This window comes from Saccopteryx leptura, chromosome 4 (genome assembly GCF_036850995.1).
Source record: "Saccopteryx leptura isolate mSacLep1 chromosome 4, mSacLep1_pri_phased_curated, whole genome shotgun sequence".
NCBI classification, from domain to species: Eukaryota; Metazoa; Chordata; class Mammalia; order Chiroptera; family Emballonuridae; genus Saccopteryx; species Saccopteryx leptura.
The window spans coordinates 222481064-222503839 of record NC_089506.1 but is presented as its reverse complement, the minus strand read 5'-3'; the positions used below and the strand labels follow the sequence as shown (position 1 = coordinate 222503839).

General features: G+C 58.1%; 1 protein-coding gene across 1 annotated transcript; it reads left to right on the top strand.

The window, feature by feature from the left end:
• Positions 1–236: 236 nt before the first annotated feature.
• Positions 237–21346, top strand: SDR42E2 (short chain dehydrogenase/reductase family 42E, member 2). The gene is made up of 12 exons (XM_066382044.1): positions 237–253; positions 577–1824; positions 2663–2758; positions 4846–4903; positions 5688–5806; positions 6510–6585; positions 11622–11704; positions 13056–13193; positions 13746–13811; positions 16225–16288; positions 17682–17755; positions 20826–21346. The coding sequence occupies exons 2-12, from the start codon at positions 613–615 to the stop codon at positions 21069–21071; spliced, it is 2232 nt and encodes a 743-aa protein (XP_066238141.1). The 5' UTR covers positions 237–253; positions 577–612; the 3' UTR covers positions 21072–21346.
• Positions 21347–22776: the final 1430 nt, after the last annotated feature.

Sequence of the window (22776 nt, the reverse complement as noted above, 5' to 3'; positions counted from 1 at the left end):
TGTGGCGGGCTTGGGCAGACCTTGTAAGTCTTGCCCAGGGCACGGTTTTATCCTTGGGACCTTGCTCTGTAAGGGGACCTGGGAGGACCAGAGGCAACAGTCGTCAGGAAGCGGGTGGGCGCAGCATCTGGAAGCATGTGCCAGTTTCCAGGGCCCTTCTGGATCCCATGTGAATTCCGCCCCCCGCCCCCTCCTCCAGGAAGCCCTCGGTATCTCTCCAGGCAGAAGGCAGTCACCCCTGCCCCAGGATCTGGTAAGGTTCCCCCTGATGCGATTGGATCTGTCTTCCTCTGGTGCTGCGTGGAACTGGTACCGACATCACGAATACTCCGTGTAAATCGCCGCTGTGCAGTGTGACTGTGGGCCTCAGTGTCCCCAGCGGGAGAACCCAAGGCCTGACTGCCTTGTCCCTGGTTCTCTCCGAGTGAGGCAACAGCCACCAGGGACAGGTTCTCTGCGAACCCCCGGGGTCTCTAACTCCCACCAGGAGAGTTCCGTTAGCCCCTAGGAGTCTTGAGAACCCGTGGGACTTGAGGGACAGCTCTAGAGCATGCGTTCTTCTCTTTGTCCCTATAGGGAGACAGGCCCTGGGTCCTCATGGCTCAGTAGGAGATGAAGCCCAGCCCGGCAGGCTCCTCCCCCGAGGCCAGCAGAGCTGCAGGAGAGACGGGGAAGAGCTGTCCCGTCTGCCAGACCTGGGGAGGGGCCTCCGACCTGAAGTCTGAGTCAGGGCCCGGGCCCGGGCCTGGGGCTATGTCTGCACCTAAGCCAGGGCCTGGGGCTGCTCTGGGGCCTGGTGTGGTTCCTGGACCTGGGCCGGGACCAGGTGCTGCTTCGGGACCTGGGCCAAAGCCTAGTACTGCTTTGGGGCCTGGTGCTGCTTCTGGACCTGGGCCAGGACCTGGTGCTACTCTGGGGCCTGGTGCTGCTTCGGGACCTGGGCCAAAACCTAGTACTGCTCTGGGGCCTGGTGCTGCTTCTGGAACTGGGCCGGGACCTGCTGCTGCTTCTGGACCTGGGCCGAAGCCTGGTGCTGCTTCGGGGACTGGACCGGGACCTGGTGTTGCTCTGGGGCCCAGTGCTGCTTCTGGACCTGGGCTGAAGCCTGGTGCTGCTTCAGGGACTGGACCGGGACCTGGTGCTGCTCTGGGGCCCAGTGCTGCTTCGGGAACTGGACCGGGACCTGGTGCTGCTTCGGGGACTGGACCGGGACCTGGTGCTGCTTCGGGGACTGGACCGGAACCTGGTGCTGCTTCGGGGACTGGACCGGGACCTGGTGCTGCTTTGGGGACTGGACCGGGACCTGGTGCTGCTCTGGGGCCCAGTGCTGCTTCTGGACCTGGGCTGAAGCCTGGTGCTGCTTCAGGGACTGGACCGGGACCTGGTGCTGCTTCGGGGACTGGACCGGGACCTGGTGCTGCTTCGGGGACTGGACCTGGGCCGAAGGCTGGTGCTGCTTCGGGGACTGGACCGGGACCTGGTGCTGCTTCGGGGACTGGACCGGGACCTGGTGCTGCTTCAGGTCCGGGGCCGGGGCCAGAAGCTGCTTCGTTACCCGGACCAAGGGTAGAGCCTGGGCTCAGACGTGGGTCTGGGGCTGGTCCCAAACCCAGCGAGCCGGTGACAACAGCATCACCAGCACCGCAGCAGAAGACTGAAGCCACGCCCGTGCGGGGCCCGAGGCAGAAGGTTCTGGTCACTGGAGGTGGGGGCTACCTGGGCTTCAGCCTGGGCTCCAGCCTGGCCAAGAGGGGCTCTTCCGTCGTCCTGCTTGACCTCCGCAGACCCCAGTGGGAGCTGTGCCCAGGCACCGAGTTCATCCAGGTGCAGTGAGGCAGTCAGGGGCCCGGTGGGGGGCCCGGGCTGGGACTGGGGGCTGCTGTGCTGAGTTCATCCAGGTGCAGTGAGGAAGTCAGGGGCCCGGTGGGGGGCCCGGGCTGGGAACGGGGGCTGCTGTGCTGAGTTCATCCAGGTGCAGTGAGGCAGTCAGGGGCCCGGTGGGGGGCCCGGGCTGGGACCGGGGGCTGCTGTGAAACTGCTGAAGCAGAGCACAGGCTGCTTAGCCCCAACCCCAGCCCCCGTCTGTCCCAGGGGGGCCGCATGGCCACAGGCTCCCTGTCTCTGAGCCTCGTGTCCTCGTCCATAGAGAGGGGGACACCGCCGTCTTTGCCTCAGGGGTCTCCTGGGGGCTTGATGAGACGGCAGGCGGGGAACACTGAGCACGGCCCCTGCCATGTAGCTTGATAAACGGGGCCGATGCCTGACCTGTGGTGGTGCAGTGGATAAAGCATCGACCTGGAAATGCTGAGGTCGCCGGTTCAAAACCCTGGGCTTGCCTGGTCAAGGCACATATGGGAGTTGATGCTTCCAGCTCCTCCCCTCTGTCTCTCTCTCTCCTGTCTCTCTCTTCCTCTCTCCCCTCTCTAAAGTGAATAAATAAAATAAAATAAAATAATAAAAAAATAAAATAAAATAAATGGGGCCAATGATGGCGGTGACATCCGGTGGGATGGTAAATGGCCAGCCCCACAGCCTTCCTGGCCCCACGGATGCTCGACCCGGGCGGAGGTCAGGGGACCGGTTCTGGGACCAGGCAAGGGGCACAGCTGGCGTCCACCTTGGCTTCCAATCCCCTCCTCTGTCTCTTCCTCCTCTGTTTCAGGCCGACGTCCGAGATGAGGAAGCCCTGCTCCGGGCCTTCGAAGGGGTGGACTGTGTCTTCCACGTGGCCTCCCACGGCATGTCAGGTGCCGAGAAGGTGAGCCCCTCACCTGCAGTCGCTGGAGCCCCACAGGCTGGGGTCAGACCCTGGCTCAGCCCACCCTGTCGCTCCACTGGGCCCGTGCGTCCACGGATGCTCTCCACCCACCCCGGGGAGGGTGTGGGCTGCACGCGGCCTGCCTTTCGCATCCGCGGGATCAAATACCCATTCTGCCACTTCCTAGCTGTGTGTGACCCGGGGCCAGTCACCACAACCGCTCTGAGTCCCTGCCCCCGGAGAGCGAGGACGTGACTGGCACGTCCATCCGCTGCATCTATCAAAACATGCTCATACACTCCTACTCGGAAATGATGCTTACTGGTGCATCCGCGCACTGAGGTTTTGGTTGAAAAACAAAAGGGATTTAACCGAAATGCCCATCATTGGGGGGGACTATTGATATCAATTGTGATATATCCACACCATGACACTTGAGACAATGAGGTAACACAGGACATGTGCTGATGCTGAACAGTTAACCAGGTGCAGACACAGTGCTGGCAATTCTCTTGTTTGTTCAAACAAACAAACAAAAAAGCTAGGTCGGCCCTGGCTGGTTGGCTCAGCGGTAGAGCGTCAGCCTGGCGTGCAGAAGTCCCGGGTTCGATTCCCAGTCAGGGCACACAGGAGAGGCACCCATCTGCTTCTCCACCCTTCCCCCTCTCCTTCCTCTCTGTCTCTCTCTTCCCCTCCCGCAGCGGAGGCTCCATTGGAGCAGAGATGGCCCGGGCGCTGAGGATGGCTCTGTGGCCTCTGCCTCAGGCGCTAGAATGGCTCTGGATGCAACAGAGTGACGCCCCAGAGGGGCAGAGCATCGCCCCCTGGTGGGCATGCCGGGTGGATCCCGGTCGGGCGCATGCGGGAGTCTATGACTGCCTCCCCGTTTCCAGCTTCGGAAAAATGAAAAAAAAAAAAAAAGCTAGGGTCAGTTTTATACACTCACACTTGTATGTGCCAAGATTACCTAGTATAGACTAACTCTAGAAATACGTGAATCTGGAGACAGTGGTTACCTCTGGGGAGGGCAAGGAGAGACGGAATCAGGGGTGTGGGGGTGTCCCTTTCCTTTTCACGGTAAACCCTTTTGACTGTTTGAGTGGTGGTGTTTTTTTCATTGAGAGGTGACAGTCTGGGAGGCAAAGACAGACTCCCACGTGCACCCTGACCAGGATCCACCCGGCAAGCCCCCTACTGGGGCATGCTCTGCCCATCTGGGGCCACTGCTCCGTTGCTTGGCAACCGAGCTAGTTTAGCGCCTGAGGCAAGGCCATGGAGCCATCCTCAGCACTCGGGGCCAACTTGCTCGAATCATTTGAGCCATGGCTGTGGGAGAGAAAGAGAGAGAGAGAGTGAGAGAGAGAGAGAAAAGGGGAAGGGGGAGGAGGAGTAGAGAAGCAGTTCCCCTGTGTGCCCTGGCCGGGAATCGAACCCAGGCCTTCCACATGCCGGGCAACGCTGTACCACTGAGCCAGCCAGCCAGGGCCTGCTTGAATGATTTTTAACCTTGTGAGTGAATCGCCTGTTAAGCAAAGACAACCGCAACCAGGATGAATCCGTTTGAAAGTCAAGGTAGAGCCCAGCGCCTAGGGTGGTTGTAAGGACGAACAGCCTGACACGCAGGCAGGTCTCACTGAAGACCAGCTGTGTGTACACTTCCCACCCAGCCCCCTCGCTGGGCGTGGCCATCGCTGGGTCCATCACACAGATAAGGAAACAGACTTCCAGAGCGAGGAAACAGCCCCACACACTGGGAGTCCCTTTCCCGTGCCAAGCACTGCTCCACGCCCTCCCACGGGCTAACTTCCTCCTGCCGACCATACGAGGGGGGTCTGCACTCCCCTTTACAGACGAAGGCACTGAAGGCCAGACGGAGATGGAGTGTGGGCGGGGGGGGACAGAGCCTCCTGGATCGTCCAGGGAGGGGGCAGCAGAGCTGGGCCCTGCAGCCGGGGGCTCCCGCTCTGCCCTTGGGCCTCTTGGGTGCCCTGCCTCTGAGCTGGACACTCTGCCGTCCCTGCCCTCACGGCCTCAGCGACCAGGCCGGGAGCAGCTCTGTGACTTGTCCACCCCATCTTGTCTTATAGCTTCAAAAAGAGCAGATTGAGTCTATAAATGTTGGTGGCACCAAACTGGTGATCGACGGTAGGCACTCAGCTCTGCGTGTGGCCGGCCGCGTGCTTTCTGCTTCTCCTCCCCCCACCCCCACCCCCGCGTCACCCCGGCCACGCCCACTCTGCAACCCCCCCCCCCCCCGCCTCACCCCCGCCACGCCCACTCTGCAGCCCCTCCCACCCCACCTCCGCCTGCCCGGGCTCTGCAGCCCCTCTCCCCCACCCCCCACCCCCCTCCCACCCCACCTCCACCTGTCCCCAGCGCAGGGTCTGTGGGTGGCTCATCCTTTCTGTGCCGCAGACCTGCCCAGGCCTCGGTGTGGGGTGGGTCCTTGTGGCTCGGCGTGTTGGGGACGCGGGGAGCTGAGCTGGCACCCAGGGCTGAGGGGTCGGGAAAGTCACTGCAGTGCCAACGCAGCTCCCCCTCGGAGGCTCTCTGGGCATGCCTGTGGCTCTCTCACTTTTCTCTCTGACGCTAGAGTGTGTTTTCTTCTGTGTCCCCTTCTGAGTGAGACTTTCTTCTAACCCGTCCCTGGCAAGGGAGCTCAGGGCCCCACAGCCACACTGAGAAGAGGAAGGAGCTGTCCTGGCACCCAGGGGCCCACAGGGGAGGAACGAGACCCACGTCCCAAGTCGAGGGAAGGATGTCCCTTCCCTCCTGAGCAGCTATCCATTCTGGGAGGGCCTCAGGGGCCAGCACCTCCTCAGCCAATGGCCTGCACACGTTGGCCGTGTGTGTGCGTGTGTGTGTGTGTGTGTGTGTGTGTGTGTGCGCGTGCGCGCGCACGTGTGACTCTGTGCGCCTGTCGCCACAGTGTGTGTCCGCCAGCGGGTTCCAAGGCTCGTCTACACAAGCACCGTCAACGTCGCTTTCGGCGGGAAGCCCATCGACCAGGGCGATGAGGACTCGGTGCCGTATTTCCCACTGGAAAAGGTACGGGGCTTCCGGGAGAGGTGGGCAGGGCCGCTGGCAGCGAGCCAGGGGCCCCGCAGCCCACAGGGAAGGGCGAGGCGGAGCCCATCGATCCACAACTCAGGATGAGATCCAGGAAGAAGGGGTTCCCCAGCCTGGGGGGGGGGCACAGCCCTCTTCCGCTCTAGCTGGCCCTGCCAACAGGAATTTTGAAATGAGGCCGACCTGGCCTTGAACCAGCCAAGCCGCTCTCTACTTGTCTCTGACCCTGAGCAAGTCGCTTTTATTCAGACAGAGCCTCTCCCTCTTCTCTGGGGCGTGGCAGCAACCCGGTGAGGTTTGCCGAGAGCAGGGACTGGAGGGTGAACACAGAACCGCCGTGTGAACCCTCGAGGGCTGCGTGTAAAGGTCCCAGCGACAGGATCCAGCATGAGTGCCCCCCAGCGGGTACCCGGGGCTGGGGCTGGGGCTGGCAGGAGCCTCCCTGAGTCAAGGAGACTTTGGTTGTGTCATGGCTCTGAACGCGGTCAGGCCTTCTCCCCGGGCGTTTCTTGTGGCTTCTGCTTGGAGGGAGAAGAGGGGCCCCTTTTCCCACCGAGAGTCCCCAGAATCCAACCCTGCTGCGGTCTGAAGCCACGGGGTCGGCAGGCTGGGCTTGGCAGGCCTGGCGGGCAGTGCCGCTGACCCCCCCTCTGGCGGCTCTCTCCTCCCCATCCTCCGGCAGCACATGGACCACTACTCCCGAACCAAGGCCATCGCCGACCAGCTGACCCTCATGGCCAATGGGACGCCCCTCCCGGGTGAGTGTCGTGGGGACCTTGCTCACGGCAAATGCGTGTGTCCCCTCCCCCCCGTTGTCTCCCCCGAAAGATACTGTGTGGTTCTCACTTTGAGTTGGCATGTTTCTGGGGTCAGCCTTCCTTCTGAAAGACACTGGCCCCCGGGACCTTGGTCATTCATTGGTCACTCAGCAGGTCTGAGCACCCCCACCAGGGGGACAGCCGGGAAGAAACCTCAGGCTCCATCTCTGCCCTCACGTTGCTCGTGGTCTGGTGGGGAAGAGGCCGGGTCAGAGCTGACCCCGTGGAAGGACCCTCTTTAGATAAAAGTGCACACGGTATGAATATGGAGTGAGGTGTGGCATTCAGGTGCAGGGATGGGCCCACAGCAGAACCGTCCACAACGCCCAGAAACACTGGCCTTGTGCCTCACGGAGTCGCCTTCCCTGGCTCTGGAGAGGCGGTGACAGAACACAGACAGGGGGCAGTTCAACAGAGCCCACGCACCCACAGACGCCGCAGACGGAACCGAGTTCAAATCCAAGCTCCACCGCCTCCTAGCGACCCGTCTTGGCAATGCATTTATCCTCTCCCTGCCTGTATTCTCATCTCGAAGGAAGTGTGGATGGGCCTGGCCAGGCGGTAGCACAGTGGATAGAGCGTGGGCCTGGGATGCTGAGGACCTGGGTTCAAAACCCCACGGTCGCCTGAACATGGGCTCATCAGTTTGAGCCCAAGGTCGCTGGCTTGAGCAAGGGGTCACAGTCAAGGCACATATAAGAAAGCAATCAATGAACAACTGAGGTGCCACAACTCTGAGTTGATGCTTCTCATCTCTCTCCCTTCCTGTCTGTCTGTTCCTGTCTGTCTGTTACTCTCTCACACACACACACAAAAAAGTAGTGGAATCTACCTCAAAGAGCTTGTATGAGGATAAAATAATGATGGGCACTGTTAAAAAATAGAATATGGGGCCCTGGCTGGTTGGTTGAGTGGATAGAGCATCTACGTGGCATATGGAAGTCCCAGGTTCAATTCCTTATCAGGGCACATGGGAGAAGTGACCATCTGCTTCTCCACACTTCCCCTCTTGCTTCTCTCTTTCTTCCCCTCCTGAAGGCATGGCTCAGAGAGTCTCCCCCTCAGGTGCTAAAAATAGCTGGGTTGCAAGCATGGCCCCAGGTGAGCAGAGCGTCAGCCCCAGATGGAGGGTGCTGGGTGGATCCCAGGCAGGCTGTATACAATAGTCTATCTCCCCTCCTCTCACTTAAAAAAAAAAAAAAAAGAATATGGAAAGTATGTGTTTATCAAATACTTACTACATGCCAGGTCCTCCCTATGTGAAATGCTAATTTTATAGGCAAAAAGTCTTAATCACTTTTCACAGCCTCCCTAATCAGGTAAGAACCTTCGGTCTCTCTTGCTTTCCAAACTCAGGAACCAAACAGATTTATATAAATGCCTTAGTATCCAAGTTATCGCTATTTGCTCTCCAAAATTCATAAACTAAAAAAGAAAAATCAGAACACTTGGTTACCCTTACTACCTAAAAACTCAGGGCCAGCTGGATTTGGAAAGTGAGGGATTGCTTGCAATTAGAAACCCCTGAAATGTACAGGGAGGGAAACTGAGGCGGAGAGGTTCATGGGCTTCCTGCGAGGTCCTACAGCCATGACATGGCCGAGATGGGATTTGAACCCGTCCTCCACCCCAGGGGTCTGACATCAGAGCCTGGGGACTCACCATTGTGCTATATATACGGTCGCTACAGCTAAGTGGGTGTCTGGGAGTGAGCCCTCTCCCCTACAATCCTGCCCGCCTCTCCTGGGGCTATCAGGAACTTCCAGCCATGCTTCCCCAGAGGTTTGACCCCAGAGAGTTGAATTCTCTTTTCCACCTGGGGTTTCCCCTGCCGGACCAGCAGCCTGCAGTCCAGACACCTAATCCTCTGGCCAAGAATTATTTATACGAGCATCCCCGGCTTTCCATGGTATCGGGAGAGTCATGGATACCCTGGGCCCGGCCCCTCTGTGACGTGACTGATTGCCCAGCGCCCCGCCGGCCGATGTCACTGCAACCCAACCTCCCGGCTCCGTGCCCAGGTGACCCAGGGTTTAAAATGAGCTGCCGTGCTGTTTACAAGAAAGCTCACCTGATACCTGCCTTCCAGGAGCTTAGCCCCTGTCACCCTGGGTGATTTCGGTCTTTACTACCCGTGCTCATCCCCGGGGACTCTAACCGGGCATGGGGGGCCCGGGTCCCCGAGGCAGAGTCCTGACATGGGCAGACCCCACCTTCTCAGCGCGAACCTGGCTGTGTCCTCCTGCCTCTGGGGTCCATTATTATCCTGGGACCGCCAGAAGAAATGACCACACACTGAGTCGCTTAGAACAGCTGAAAGTTCTGCTCTCAGCGTCCTCACAGACCACAGCCAGGGACCTGAAATAAGAGTGTTAGTCCCGACCTTGGCCGGTTGGCTCAGCGGTAGAGCGTCGGCCTGGTGTGCGGGGGACCCGGGTTCGATTCCCGGCCAGGGTACACAGGAGAAGCGCCCATTTGCTTCTCCACTCCCCCCTCCTTCCTCTCTGTCTCTCTCTTCCCCTCCCGCAGCCAAGGCTCCATTGGAGCAAAGATGGCCCGGGCGCTGGGGATGGCTCCTTGGCCTCTGCCCCAGGCGCTGGAGTGGCTCTGGTCGCGGCAGAGCATCGCCCCCTGGTGGGCGGAGCATCGCCCCTGGTGGGTGGAGCATCGCCCCTGGTGGGTGTGCCGGGTGGATCCCGGTTGGGCGCATGCGGGAGTCTGTCTGACTGTCTCTCCCCGTTTCCAGCTTCAGAAAAATACAAAAAAAAAAAAAGAAAAAAGAGTGTTAGTCCCTCCAATGGCTTGAGGGGAGAATCATCTCCTCCCCCCCGCTTTTTAAATTGAGTTTAGGGAGACAGAGCCTTCATTTCTTGTTTCACTTAGTTGTGCATTGACTGGTTGCTTTCCGTGTGTGCCCTGATTGGGGATCGAACCCGCAACCTTGTTGTTTCAGGATGAGGCTTTAACCAACTGAGCTAAGTGGCCAGGGCCACGGGACGTGGACATATCTTTTTGGGGGCTACCACTAATCCACTATCCTGGGCCGCATTTGTTAAGGGAGGGTGTGGACAGAGAAACAGTCAGGGTGTTTGGCTCTGACCTAGAGACACAGGTCCTGGTTAATTTATGGAGGGAGGGGGGTTTCCATTGGAAGCATGTGGGGTAGCTTCTGGAAAATATATTTCTAGAAAAATGACCACCAGGGCTTACAAAGGACAGGGTTGAGGCAGCCCAAGGACCTGTGGGGTAGCAGGCACTGGTGGTCGGTCCCCTGGGTGAACCTACTTTTAGGAGTTTAGGTCCTGGAGTCAGTGACGCTGGAGTCACGGTCCTAGGTGAGGACGTGTCATGGGCCCAACTTGGGTCCCGTGGCTACCACCTCAGAGGACAGTGGCACATGTAGACTGACGGTCCTCCCAGACCTCACGCAGAGGGGGAGGGGGCCCCTAAAAGATGGTCTTACACTGGGCTTCCTAAACTCGGGGTACAGCCACCTGAGGCTCCCCACATGGTCCAGGAGGCTCACATCTCATTTAAGGAGTTGAGACAGACAGTCAAATAATTTACAAACAAGTCACTTAAAACATTTTAAATCTTAAACACAAATGGAGTGTGGGAGTAAACTGAAAATTTTATAGGCTTTCTTAAGACGTGACAGAGCCTGACCAAGTGGTGGCGCAGTGGATAGGGCATCGGACTGGGACGCAGTGGACCCAGGTTCGAAACCCCGAGGTCGCCGGCTTGAGTGCGGGCTCACCAGCTTAAGTGCGGGTCTCAGGCTTGAGCGTGGGATCATCAATGTGATCCCCAAGGTCACTGGCTTGAGCAAAGGGTCACTGGCTCTGCTGGAGCCCCCCCCCCCCGCTCCCCCCCCCCCCCCCCCCGTCAAGGCACATATGAGAAACGATCTAAGGAGCTACAATGAAGAATTGGTACTTCTCATCTCTCTCCTCCCCTTTCTTCCTCTCCTTCCCTGTCTGTCTCTCTCTTTCTGCCTCTGTCACCAAAAAAAGACATTGAAAGACATATTTGTGGCAGCCCTTCCGACGATACCCCCCAGACTTTTCCAGGAGAAACATGTTCACCACCCTGGCCCCCAGAGAACTTGGGAATCTCTGTCTGGGTCTGGGGGCCCCTGCTGGCACAGAGAGCGAGAGTTAGGGGGACAGGCTCTTGTGCTGATGGCTCGAGTCTTATCCTTTTTTTTCCCCATGGCTTGTCTAGCAAGTATAGCTGCTACCACCACCAACAAAGCACCCATTTTCCAGGTGAGGAGACCGAGGCTGAGGAAGCTGGAAGACAGGGCCACTTTGTTAGTGTCGTGTCACCACGTGGCAGGGGCGTGAGCAGAAAGAGCCTGGGCCTCGGTCCTCCCTCTCGGCCCCACCGGGCTGAGCCGGGTGCCCTCGGACGGATCCCACCGCTCCCCTGAGCCTGGGTTTGGAGGGTTGCTTTGAGGAAGAAAAGCTGCAGTTTCCCAGAGCGCCAGGCCCGTGACGGGGCCTCCCTGAGGGCCGTCGTAGCCCTTATCTAACCGATGGCCGGGGAGAGGACAGCACTTCCGCTGCTGGCACGAGGGAGCGCGGGTCGGTGTGCGTCTGTAAACGGGCGCAGCGGGGAACGGAAGAGACAGTGTGTGTCTGTCACACGTCTGCATCCAGGCCTTACCCGCTGGCTGGCTCTAGCTTGTGAGAATCAGGAACGCAGGAGCTATTCCCGGTCATCCCTGGATTCTCCGCAGCGTCCATGCCGAGGCCCAGTGCAGGGGGCGGGGGGAGAGACGGAGACCTCTCAGTAGCGTTTGTTGAATGACTAACTAATCGACTGAGAGCATAATTAATTAAATAAGGAAACCTCAAGGGCCCAGGTCTTCCCTGCGAACCTGTCCGGGTCAGAACCAGGAGATGTGGACAGCCATCTGGATGCGCTCCCTGCTGGTCCACCCCTCCCCCTAACCGCCCTTCCCTGTGTCCTAGGAGGAGGCACTCTGCGGACGTGTGTCCTCCGGCCCCCAGGGATCTACGGCCCAGAAGAGCAGAGGCACCTGCCTCGCGTGGCGGTATGTCGTTCCAGCCCTGGGTCTGAGGCGCCCACGAGGGGCTGGCTCTTGTTCTCACGGATGGGAGTCCTCCCGCTGGTGCTCACGGCATCAGTCTCGGGGGCAGGGTTCCTGGCCTGGGCCCTCCGTTCTGGAAGGTGCCCAGGCCCCACCAGGCCCACCAGGAACAGCTCTCAGTGTATGCCCGTCGTGTCTGGGCGTGAGTGGGCAGAGACAGCTATGGCTCCAAAGAGACAGAGGGAGCCTGTTGTCCCCACTCAGACGGCGGCTCCCTGGAGCCAGATGGTCATCTCATGCCAGCAGCACAAGGGTCTTCATGCAAAAAAACAAAACAAAAAAAAAAACCTTCTCTCCAGAGAAAGTTGGGTACAAGTGGGCTCTGGTAGGCCCTGTCCTCAGACTTCTCACAGCCTGGTCAGGGCGACTGAGGCCACGGTCCCAGGGTGGTAAGGGCTGTATAGAGGGAAGAAGAACAAGAAGATGGGGAGCAGAGCAGAGAGAGAAAGTCCAGGAGGACTTCCTGGAGGAAGTGATGCCTGAACAGTTTGGAAAGAGAAGAAAGAACCAACCAAGGAAATGGGGTGGTAGAGAGAAGGTGGTCCAGACAGAGGGGTCAGCTTGAGCCCCAACCTGGACCTGAGAAAGATTGGAGTTCTAGGTTTGGGGACTGATGAGTGAACAGAACAGACCACCGTTCCCACCCTTGGGGAGTTTATATTCTCACACGAGGAGATGGAGAATAAACGCGATAAATGAAGCTACCAGATGTTCTGGAGAAGAAGGAAAGCTGTTAAAGCTTGAGGGAGCTGGGAGGGCTGGCAGTTGGGAGCGTCCTCGAAGAGAGACTGACGTCTGAGCATCCGTTTGAGGAAGTGAGAGAATGTGTCCCACGGGATCTGGAGGAAGGGCCCCCCTAGGCAGAGGGAACAGCAAGTCCAAAGCCCCGAGGTGGGCACCTGCCAGCTCGTTTCCCGGAGGTGCCTGGCTCAGAGCCTGGCAGGCGAGGGTTTGTGCTGAGAGAGAAGCTGCGTCCCGAGCAGAGGGGAGAAAGCCAGGTGGCCTCCCTGGGGGCTGTGGCCAGAGCCTGGAGTCCTGTCCGCTGAGAAGGAAGGGAGGGAGGGAGAGGGTGGACAGTCAAGACCAGGCGCTAGCTCCGGGCCGGGTCCAGTGTGCATCGTCTGCTGGACACGCCCGGGGGAGCTGCCGGGAAGGCGCCGCCCTGGTCCGCGGGGCTGCGGCAGAGGGCTCCGGCCTGGCGCTGGAAGTGTAGGACCGGTCAGCCAGCGCAGAGAGGACACCGAAAGCCCCCCAAGGCTTGAGCCTGTGTTGACTGCCCCTCTCGCTCCCCCAGAGCCACATCAAGAAGCGGCTGTTCATGTTCCGATTCGGGGACCGCAGGACGCGGATGAACTGGGTGCACGTGCACAACCTGGTGCAGGCGCACGTGCTGGCGGCGGAGGCCCTCACCGCGGCCAAGGGCTACGTGGCGGTGAGTCTCCTGCAGCGCTCCCCCCCCCCACACCCCGACCCCGCCACGGGCTGCAGGCAGGTGCCCCTCCCTCCTCCCCCGGGGATTCCTGGCTCACCCCTCAACCCAAGGTGCCTGGTGGGACTGTCAGCCCTGGGTAGCTTGCAGGGGGGAAAGTGTAGGGGTGTAGCGGAGGGGTCTTGATAGAGTGTCATGAGTTCCTGGAGGTGACCCTGGGGTGTGGGTGGTGCCCATCTCAGAATAATGGTCCCCAAGGCTAAGCCTTTCATCTTTGTGACAGCCCCAGTGTCCCCGTGAGGAATCCCTCCGTTTCTCAGATGGAGAAACCGCGGTAGAGAGAGGTTAAGTGACTCTAGTCAGCTCCAGAACGGGCAGGGAAATGGCCCAGGGCTGTGCCCAGCGCTGGAGCCGGGGGGCCTGGACTCCTCAGTGGCTGCTCGGGAGAACTGGGGAGGAGAGCGAGTGGGCAGGTGCTGGGCAGCCCTCTGAAAGGTCGAGTCAGGCGGTGGCGGGCCGGTGCCTGACTGTCTCCCTTTCCTGGCGTCCCCTCAGAGTGGGCAGGCGTACTACATCAACGACGGGGAGAGCGTCAACCTCTTCGAGTGGATGGCCCCGCTGGTAGGTGCCTGGGTGCCCCGCGCACGCCCACCTGGAGTGAGAATTCGGGGATCCCCCGTCACCTTCTCCCCCTGCCATCCTTCCCTAGGTCTAAACCAGGGGTCTCAAACTCAACTCAGCATGTGGGCCGCAGAGCAAGATCACAGCCGTTCGGCGGGCCGCACTAGGTCTACAAAAGGCAACTGTTACGCAACACTTTTCTCACTGCAGTTGAAAACAAAAAAAAAAAATCAGTACAACAAGCACAATCGTACATGCAGTTTACTCAGTGTCACAAAACGACCAGAAACTGTAGTTCGCATCACAACTGCTGTTCACTAAGCTAATATCTAGCTAGGATGCTAGAGAAATGAAAAATACAAGTAGGCCCCTAGGCTTACTTAATTTTATCCAAAATATTTTGAACTTCGTGGATTAGTCTGCGGGCCGCACAAAATTGTTCGGCGGGCCGTGAGTTTGAGACCCCTGATCTAAACAATGAGACTCCACATTCAGAACCAGTTCTGGAAACAGTGTCCCCCTGGGTGACGTGGGACCTGCCTGGGCTGGGCTGGGCTGTGGCCGTCCCTTTGTGTGTGTGTGTGTGGGGGGGGGGACCTTGTCCTCCAGATTTGCGTTGACTGCTCACCCGCTCTGTGCACGTTTGCTTGAGGCTGTCTGAAAGGTCAGCAGACGCTGGCCCCGCAGCGCGCAGGGAGGTGTCCTGTGTGGCGGTTCTCCCCCAGAATGCCGGCTGCCTCTCCCGGCAGCCCACAGACCCCTCCTCAGGCCGGGCCTCTCTGGAAGGGGCGACAGAAACCAGATGCTGGACAGCACGTCCCTGGGGGCATTCAGGCCCTGGCAGGGCACCTGCTGACAGACGGATGGGGCTAGAACTCACATGCCACACCGTTCGCTTATTTAAAGTGTACAGTTCCGTCGTGTTTGGTACGGAGTCGTGCAGCCATCTCCCTGATACGTTTTAGAACATTTCATCAGCCCCTCAAAAAGGAGCCCGCCCGGCCCTGGCCGGTTAGCTCAGTGGTAGAGCGTCGGCCTGGCGTGCGGGGGACCCGGGTTCGATTCCCGGCCAGGGCACATAGGAGAAGCGCCCATTTGCTTCTCCACTCCCTCCCTTCCTTCCTCTCTGTCTCTCTCTTCCCCTCCCGCAGCCAAGGCTCCATTGGAGCAAAGATGGCCCGGGCGCTGGGGATGGCTCCTTGGCCTCTGCCCCAGGTGCTAGAGAGACGCCCCGGAGGGGCAGAGCATCGCCCCCTGGTGGGCAGAGCGTCGCCCCCTGGTGGGCGTGCCGGGTGGATCCCAGTCGGGCACATGCGGGAGTCTGTCTGACTGTCTCTCCCCGTTTCCAGCTTCAGAAAAATACACACACAAAAAAAAAAGGAGCCCGCCCCTGAAACAGTATCCTTTAGTAGTAGTTGGTCACTTCCCCCTACCCCAACTCGCCCTGAGCCCAAGGCCACCACTGATCTGCTTTCTGTCTCTATAGAATTATGTGCCTGTTCTGGACATTTCAGATAAATGGAATTGGACAGTATGGAACCTTCTGTGACTGGCTTTTATTTAGTGCAGCCTCTTCCTTCCACGTTTTTCTGTGTTGAAACGTGGATCATATCAGTATCCATTATGTTTTTGAGCCAGAAAATACCCCACGCTGTGCATCTTACACATTGTATCTATTCATCGGTTGACAGCATTTTTTTTGGGGGGGGGGTCCATTTTGGGGGCTGTCGTGAATCATGCTGCTATGAACATGCATGTATACATTTTTGTGTGGACACTTGTATTCATTTTTCCTCTATCTCCATTGAAGCTGTCGGGGTGGAATTGCTGGGTCCTGTGGTCTCTCCGTCTTTAACCTTCCGAGGAATGGCTAGACCTTTCCCAAACTGGGTGTACCATGTTATGTTCCCCCCCCCCCGGTGGAGGCAGAGGACCCCCGTTTCTCCCCATCCTTGTCTGTCCTTGGCATGCGGATGGTTTGATACAAGCCAAGACCTTGGCCCGGGCTGTGCCCGCCCGTTTTCCTCTGCCACCCTCTGCGCCTGGGCTGTTTCATCCCCTTTAAGAGCAATTTCAGAAAAGTCAAGATTCTACGCGAGGGCCTGGGACTGTCTTTGGTTGCAGGCAGGTGGAAATAAAAACAGAACGACGTGAACGAGCCCGCGTTCACCTCCCCCCTCCTCGTGCGTTCAGCTCCCACTTGAGTTTTCCAGGTCAGGGTGTGGATTTAGTTTCAAGGCTGGCACAGGCTCGGGGCTGGCTGCCGCGTGGGCGGCGAAGGGCCAGAGGCTGCCGCGTGGGCGGGCGAAGGGCCAGAAGGCGCCTCCACGGGCCCCAGGGTAAAGGAAACGTGTGGCCTTTCCACGCACGCCCCTGAAGGGCCGTTTCCACCTGGGGCCGTGTCTCCTTGCAGTTTGAGAAGCTGGGGTACAGCCAGCCCTGGATCCAGGTGCCGACGCCCTGGGTTTACCTGACAGGTAAGGAGAAGAGTAACGTGTGCTACAAGCCCTCCAGGTAAGGTGCCAGGGGAACAGGCATGGCCACATTTCAAAACCAGGGCCGGGACAAGGTGGAGGGGAGGGAGTCACAGAAGGCCCAAAGACTCAGGAAGCCGTCCTGCTCGGGGTCCAGGTGCTCCCAGCCTGATTGGGCACTGGCCTGGCCCTCTCCCTGGTCCTGGTCGTGTTGAAACCCGATGCCCCTTGGCAAGGTGGGTCGTGTTAGGCCCATTGTAAAGGTGAGGTAACTGAGGCTCTGACAGGTTAGCGACCTGCCTCCACAGCGCCAGAGAGAGATGGAGAAGAGGCAGAATTCACACCTGGCCGGCTGTCTCTACAGCCCAGCACGCAGCCCATTGCTGGAAGGTCTGGCCGGCTAGGAGGAGAGGGAGCTCTGGGGACGTCCTGTCCTCCCAAGGTCACCCTGAAGTTAAAGCTGCTTCTGAACATGCTTTCTCCCTAGATTCTCCTCATCACCCTGAAGGTGGTTTTTGACACACACACACACACACACACACACACACACACACACACACCCCAGGCCCCCTCTGCTGGCCTCCCTCCGGCTGGAATGCAGAGCAGGTGTCAGGCATGACGTGCTCAGCCCGGAGGGGAACAGGTGGCCACCAAATCACAAACAGCTGTGCTCCTGGAAAAACCTCAACAGGACCTGTTGTATGTCGAGTGCCCCAGGGTGCCTGTCTTAAAGCAGGGGTGTGCACCAGAGCACACACGGAAGGGGGGGGGCTTCTCTAGCACAGCAAGGCCACAGTGAGGGACGCTCTGTGACCACCGTGGAGAACAGGCTGGCCTCGGGCTCCGGCAGGTTTAGAGGGCCGTAGAGAGATTCCCAGTCCCTGGGGAGCTCACGGTAACCCCCCAGTTTCTTAACCTGGCAGCATCATCAGATCAGAACCACCTGGGAGCTTTTAAAATAGAAAACTGCCTCAGCCACGCCCCAGAACAAGGACATTAGCATCAGCAGGGAGGGAGGGGACAGGGGAAGCATCAGCATTTTTTTTTTCTGAAGTGATCCAGAGTGTGGGCCTCGTGGAGAGCCACGACCCTGGGGTTCTTCCTCTCCTGCTGCAGAGGGTGTGTGGGAACAGACGTGTGCTAGGCAGACATTGCTCTGAGGTGCCTGTGAATGGGGAGTCCTTAAAACGTGAACACAACGTCCTCAGCTCAACAAGGCCCCCGGCGTGTGCCGAGCACTGCTGATCGAAATGAACCCAAGGACAAAAAATGTTGAAGACTCCCCCAAGCAGAGCAAAGAGTGCTTCCTAGACTGACATGTCCCCAAGGGTCCCCCTCCCCCGGAGTGTGCACAGAGCCAGGCACCGCGGTCATGGGCCCGTCTCTCCCCACACAGCCACGGTGATTGAGCACCTGCACCTGGCGCTGAGGCCGGTCTGCAGCGTCCCGCCGCTGCTGACCCGGAGCGAGGTAAGCGGGGCCGCTGCGGGGGCCGCCCCTGCGAACCCTCCGGGGGGCGGGGCCCTCACTTGCCTTTCTGCTCCTCCCCCAGACCCCACGGCCACCCCCCCTCACCCCTTTGACACCATCGGGGATGCTTGTCTGTGGTCTCAGAACCTGCCACGTGGGCCCAGATCTGGTGCTGTCTCCTTCCTAACCATCCAGCCACTGGGCTCTTGCTTAGGCCGTGCCCTCTCCATCCGAAACCGGCCGGCTGCAGGCCCCGCCCTGGCACTGCCATCCCATCCAGCTCATCTTCCCAGCCACGCTGGACGCTCCAGAAAAACAGGTTCCCTGACATGTATTGATTTGGAATGCCAACACTTCCCACCGAGTCTGCCAACTCCCAACATGCACGCACGCACACGCACACACGCACACACGCACACGCACACACATGCACGCACAGCCTTGTGGTTCAAGATTCACCACCTAACCGAGTAATAAGTCAACACTAAGTTCCAGCTCTGCAGAGAAGACTGATTTCAGGTGGTGATGTAGTTTCTATTTGCAAAATACAGTTTAAAAGAGAGGATGTTTTATTGCAGATGGTCCACTTTATAGGTGTTTAGCATTACTGGCAAAACCCTTCCAGTCTACCCTCTCATTCGATTTCCTCTGATACCCTGGTAAGTGAGGAAGGGCAAAAATAATTATGATTACCATCTCATTCCCTTTTTTCTTTTTAATTATTTATTTGAGAGAGAGAGAGAGAAAGGGGAGGAGCAGGAAACATCAACTCATGATTGCTTCCTGTATGTGCCTTGACCAGGTAAGCCGGGGTTTCGAACCGGTGACCTCAGCGTTCCAAGTTGACGCTTTATCCACTGCGCCACCACAGGTCAGGTTGATCTCATTTTCTAAGAAACTGAGGACTGACCTGTGGTGGTGCAGTGGATAACCTGTTGACCTGGAACATTGAGATCACTGGCTTGAAATCCTGGGCTTCCCTGGTCAAGGCACATACAGGAAACAACATCTACAAGTTGATGCTTCCCACTTCTTGCCCCTCTTTTTCTCTCTGTTGAAAAATCAGTAATAATAATAATATAGGTAGTGACTTGTCCAAGGTCACACCATCGTGGAATTGACTTCACACTCCATGCTGGGTGCTCTCTTAACTGGGGAAACGGAGACTGGGCCACAGAAATGAGCCGTTCCTTACTGTTCCTCCTCTGACTCATCACACTAGCAGCGGAAAGAGAATCGTGACCCTCGTGACCCTCTCCTGAGTGGCCACGCGATGTCAGGTTGTGTGTCTCTGTGCTCATCTAATTGAATCAGCGCCTAAACTCTCGAGGTCTGCGATGCATGACATGTATGATCATCGCCACTTACTCGCCGGGAAGGAAAAGAGACACTCTGTGAAATCACCTCTGCCTGTGATCACTCAAGTAGCAGAGCTGAGAGACAGACCTGAAAGAGTCCAAGCTCAACCGCTCGCTGGTGGAATGAGTCAGGAGTCACACTCATGTAACGTAGCTGCCTAGATGCTGCTGAACTGGGGCAGGGACCTGGCTCCCCTCCCTCTCCTTTTTCCTTTGTGGGCAGCTCAGGGGCCAAGGATCCCCCCTTGGGGGGGGGGCGATTCTGGGCAATTTGGCTCCGGCGCCCTCTGCTGGTCAGTCTAGGACCCACCAACCCGGCCCTCTAGTTGGACTTGATGGCCTTTCATTCATTGAACATGTGCTATTGGACTGTCCAGCCAGTGGCTCTGTGGCCAGCAGTGGAGAGGCAAGACAGCCCCTTACTCCAAGGAGCTCACGGTCCAAAGGAGAAGAGAGCCCAGTAACCAGGGTAACCAGGCAATTTAACGGCGATGAGGACTCTATGCGGGGAAGTCTGGAAGAACTTTGGGGCACACAGGGGCACCTAAGGCAGGTCCGAGGAAATTAGGCAGGCTTCGCAGAGGAAGTGACATCTAAGCCTGAGATCGGAGAATCCTGTGTCCTGGAACCCTGTTTATCTGGTTCACTGCTGTACGCCCCCGCCAAAGCCCTGAACTTACTAGCTGAGGCATAAAGGAACGAGAACTCATTTCTCTCCCTTTTTCCTCCTACAAGCATCCAGGACCCGGGGCTTGACCTGGTGGCTGTTTCAGGCGTGGGAGAATCAAGCTTCTGCAGGGTCCACATGGGTGCGCGGGCACCCTCCCAAGTCCCACCATATAGCACAGCGAAGTCTGAACTGAAATCTGGCTGCCCGTGTGACCCTGGGCAAGTCGCTTGATCTCCCCAGTCTTAAATTTTAAAATATGTTCAGAGGAGGCGGGGGTACCGGGCGCAAGCCCTGGGCCCCGACTGACTCCTGAAGGACCCCGCAAAACCCCAACTTGACACTTTTTTTTCTAATGTAAGGGAACCAATATTTTCTTCTGTGCCCGGGGCCTCAGCCGACCTTAATCCGCCTCTGGGTCGGACCACAGTACCACCTCAGACGAGTCAATGAGATTTTAGCTCAGGTCCAGGACAGAGTATGTGCGTTCTGAAACGGATCGCTGCTGCCTGCCTGCCCTGAGTGGGCTCCCGGCCATCTGGCAGCAGAGAAACACCGCTCAGACCCTGGAGAATCGTCACCTGTGCATCCCTGAATTCCTCTTTCGGGGACGCTGAGTGAGAGCTGAAGCCTGCGCCCTGGGCTACCTCCCAGGGCCAGACTTAGTCTGAGACTGAGGACCAAGTAGCCAAGAACGTTTCCTGAAGGCATTTTTCCGGATGGCTACTAACACCAGGCCACGAAGGATCAAGGGCCTCCTGCGTCACAACACTGGGCTAGGCCAGGGAAGGGGAGTGCAGAGGTGGGGTGGGGCTTTGCTTTGGGGGATACTGAGTTTAGCAGCAGCGTGGGGAGATGCAGAGAAGGCATCCTGAAGGCGGCGTCCTTGAGGACAATGGAAAGGAGAGAAAGGAGGTCCTCCCAAACAAAGGCTTTGCGCGGGAGCCAGACCAAGCATCCATCCACCCAAGTCCTTTTCAATTGCCCCCCACCCCCAGGGCGGTGGCTGCTGCCCCGCCCTCAGCTGCCCCGCCTCTCGCCGCAGGTGCACAGCGTGGTGGTGACGCACACCTTCCAGATCGCCAAGGCCCGCGCCCAGCTTGGCTACGCGCCTGACAAGTTCAACTTTGCAGACGTGGTGGAGCAATACGTGCAGTCCACGAGCGCCGGGCAGCCCCGCGGCTCCACGGCGCGGACGCTCCTCCGGCTGCTGCTCGGGCTGCTGCTGCTCCTCGGCCTGCTCGCCCTGGTTCTGCACTTCCTAGGCCTGCAGCCGCCCGTCCTCGTCTGACCGTGGGCTCCGTCCGAGGCGGTTCCGGGGCCTGGGCTCTCCTTCCCGCTCCGGCCTCGGGCCAGCCCCTTGTCCGGTGCCTGGGCCCTGTCGCGCCCCCTCCCTGGGTGCAGGCACTCCCCTGCGCGTCCTCTGGGTCTGGTCCATTTTCTCCCTCTGGCCCTGCCTGGTTACCGATAAGGTCCTGGAGCCTTAGGCCTTCTCCCCACCCCTGTCCAGTCCTGGGTGGTCCCCAGATTCTTCCCTGCTCTGGGTCCTCCTTTCTTTGAGCCCACGCCTTGGTTGCTACAACCCCTGGACCCGGACCCGCCCTCTCTCCCACGTGTCCTTACTCTGGCCCGGCCCCTCCCACTTTGGGCCCGCCCCTCCCACGTGTCCTTACTCTGTCCCGGCCCCTCCCACTTTGGGCCCGCCCCTCCCACGTGTCCTTACTCTGGCCCGGCCCCTCCCACTTTGGGCCCGCCCCTCCCACGTGTCCTTACTCTGGCCCCGCCCTCCCGCTCTGGCCCCGCCCCCTCAGCCGGCCGCCTAGGAGTCAGGCAGCCGGGGCCCCGCCTTCTCCGATGGCTGCTCGCTGCAGGATGGGGCGTTTGCCGTTTCCCTCGTCTCCTGCATCCTCTCTCGGGACACTGGACCTTCCCCACTGCCCGAGCTTCCCTGGGTTTGTCCTAAGATCCTCTCGGGATCTTGGATTAGACCCGTTCTAGGAGGGTTGTGCTCCATCACTGCTACCCTAGTCTGGGTTCTCTCACTCACGCAGGACTGGGGGAGTAGCGGAGACCCCCCGCTTCTGCCCTGCCCAGCCCAACCTGGCCGTTTGGGGGGCGGTTCTCCGGTTTACGAGTCTAGGGGAGACCTAGCATAGTAAGTACAGTATTAGCAGCGACATCCAAAAAAAAAAAAAAAAGCCCAAAACAACTTTTTAAAGAATTATGTGTCCCGAAAAAAGTATCAATGTAGGTAGAAATGGGAAGAATTAGAACTTGGTCATATTTTATCATTCAGTATCGCCTCTATTTATTAATGAGGGGGCAGCGGGGATCACCACAACCTTTGCTATTTAAACCCACAAAACTTCTTAATCCAACCCTCCTTTCCGCAGAAGAAGTGCCTCCCTATCATCTTGGTGATTACGGATACCAAGACCAGTGTGTAATTGTAATAATGCATCCATGTATATATTATAAAAATGCACAGGTAGAACTAGCCGACCAAACCGTGGACCCTGGTAAAGATGAAAACCATCACAAACCTAAAAAAAAAAAAACAAAAAAAAACAACAACAACAAAAAAAACGTGTGGTGGAGAGGAGGGAGAGTGTTCATCAGAGTCAATGTGGCCAGCTTGGGGAGTGGGCACCCACCGTTTGTGTGTCCCTCTCTGCTGAACAATGAAAGTTTGTGAAGCAGCTAAGAAGTGTCTGCTCCTCTTTCTTAGGTTGAACTGTATGTGTGGATATAAGTTTTTAAACCTCACTCACAATCTTTTATGTCTGTTTAATGCTTGACAATTGGAAAGGGCTTTCATCTATATGCTTCTATTTAATTCCTCAGGCCACTCTTACAGTAGGATCTATTCTCATCTTACAGATGAGGAAACTGGGGTTGTGTCTAATTTGTTTTCTTTTGCTTTTCTTTCTTTTCTTTTTTTTAAGGTGAGAGGAGGGGAGATAGTGAGGCACAATCTCCCACATTCCCTGGAATCC

Excerpts from the sequence above, each read along its gene's own strand:
- SDR42E2 (XM_066382044.1), top strand. The coding sequence starts at position 613 with ATGAAGCCCAGCCCGGCAGGCTCCTCCCCCGAGGCCAGCAGAGCTGCA. Across the intron at positions 4,904-5,687 it reads CACCAAACTGGTGATCGACG|TGTGTGTCCGCCAGCGGGTT; the intron begins GTAGGCACTCAG and ends CTGTCGCCACAG. Across the intron at positions 13,194-13,745 it reads CGGCCAAGGGCTACGTGGCG|AGTGGGCAGGCGTACTACAT; the intron begins GTGAGTCTCCTG and ends GCGTCCCCTCAG.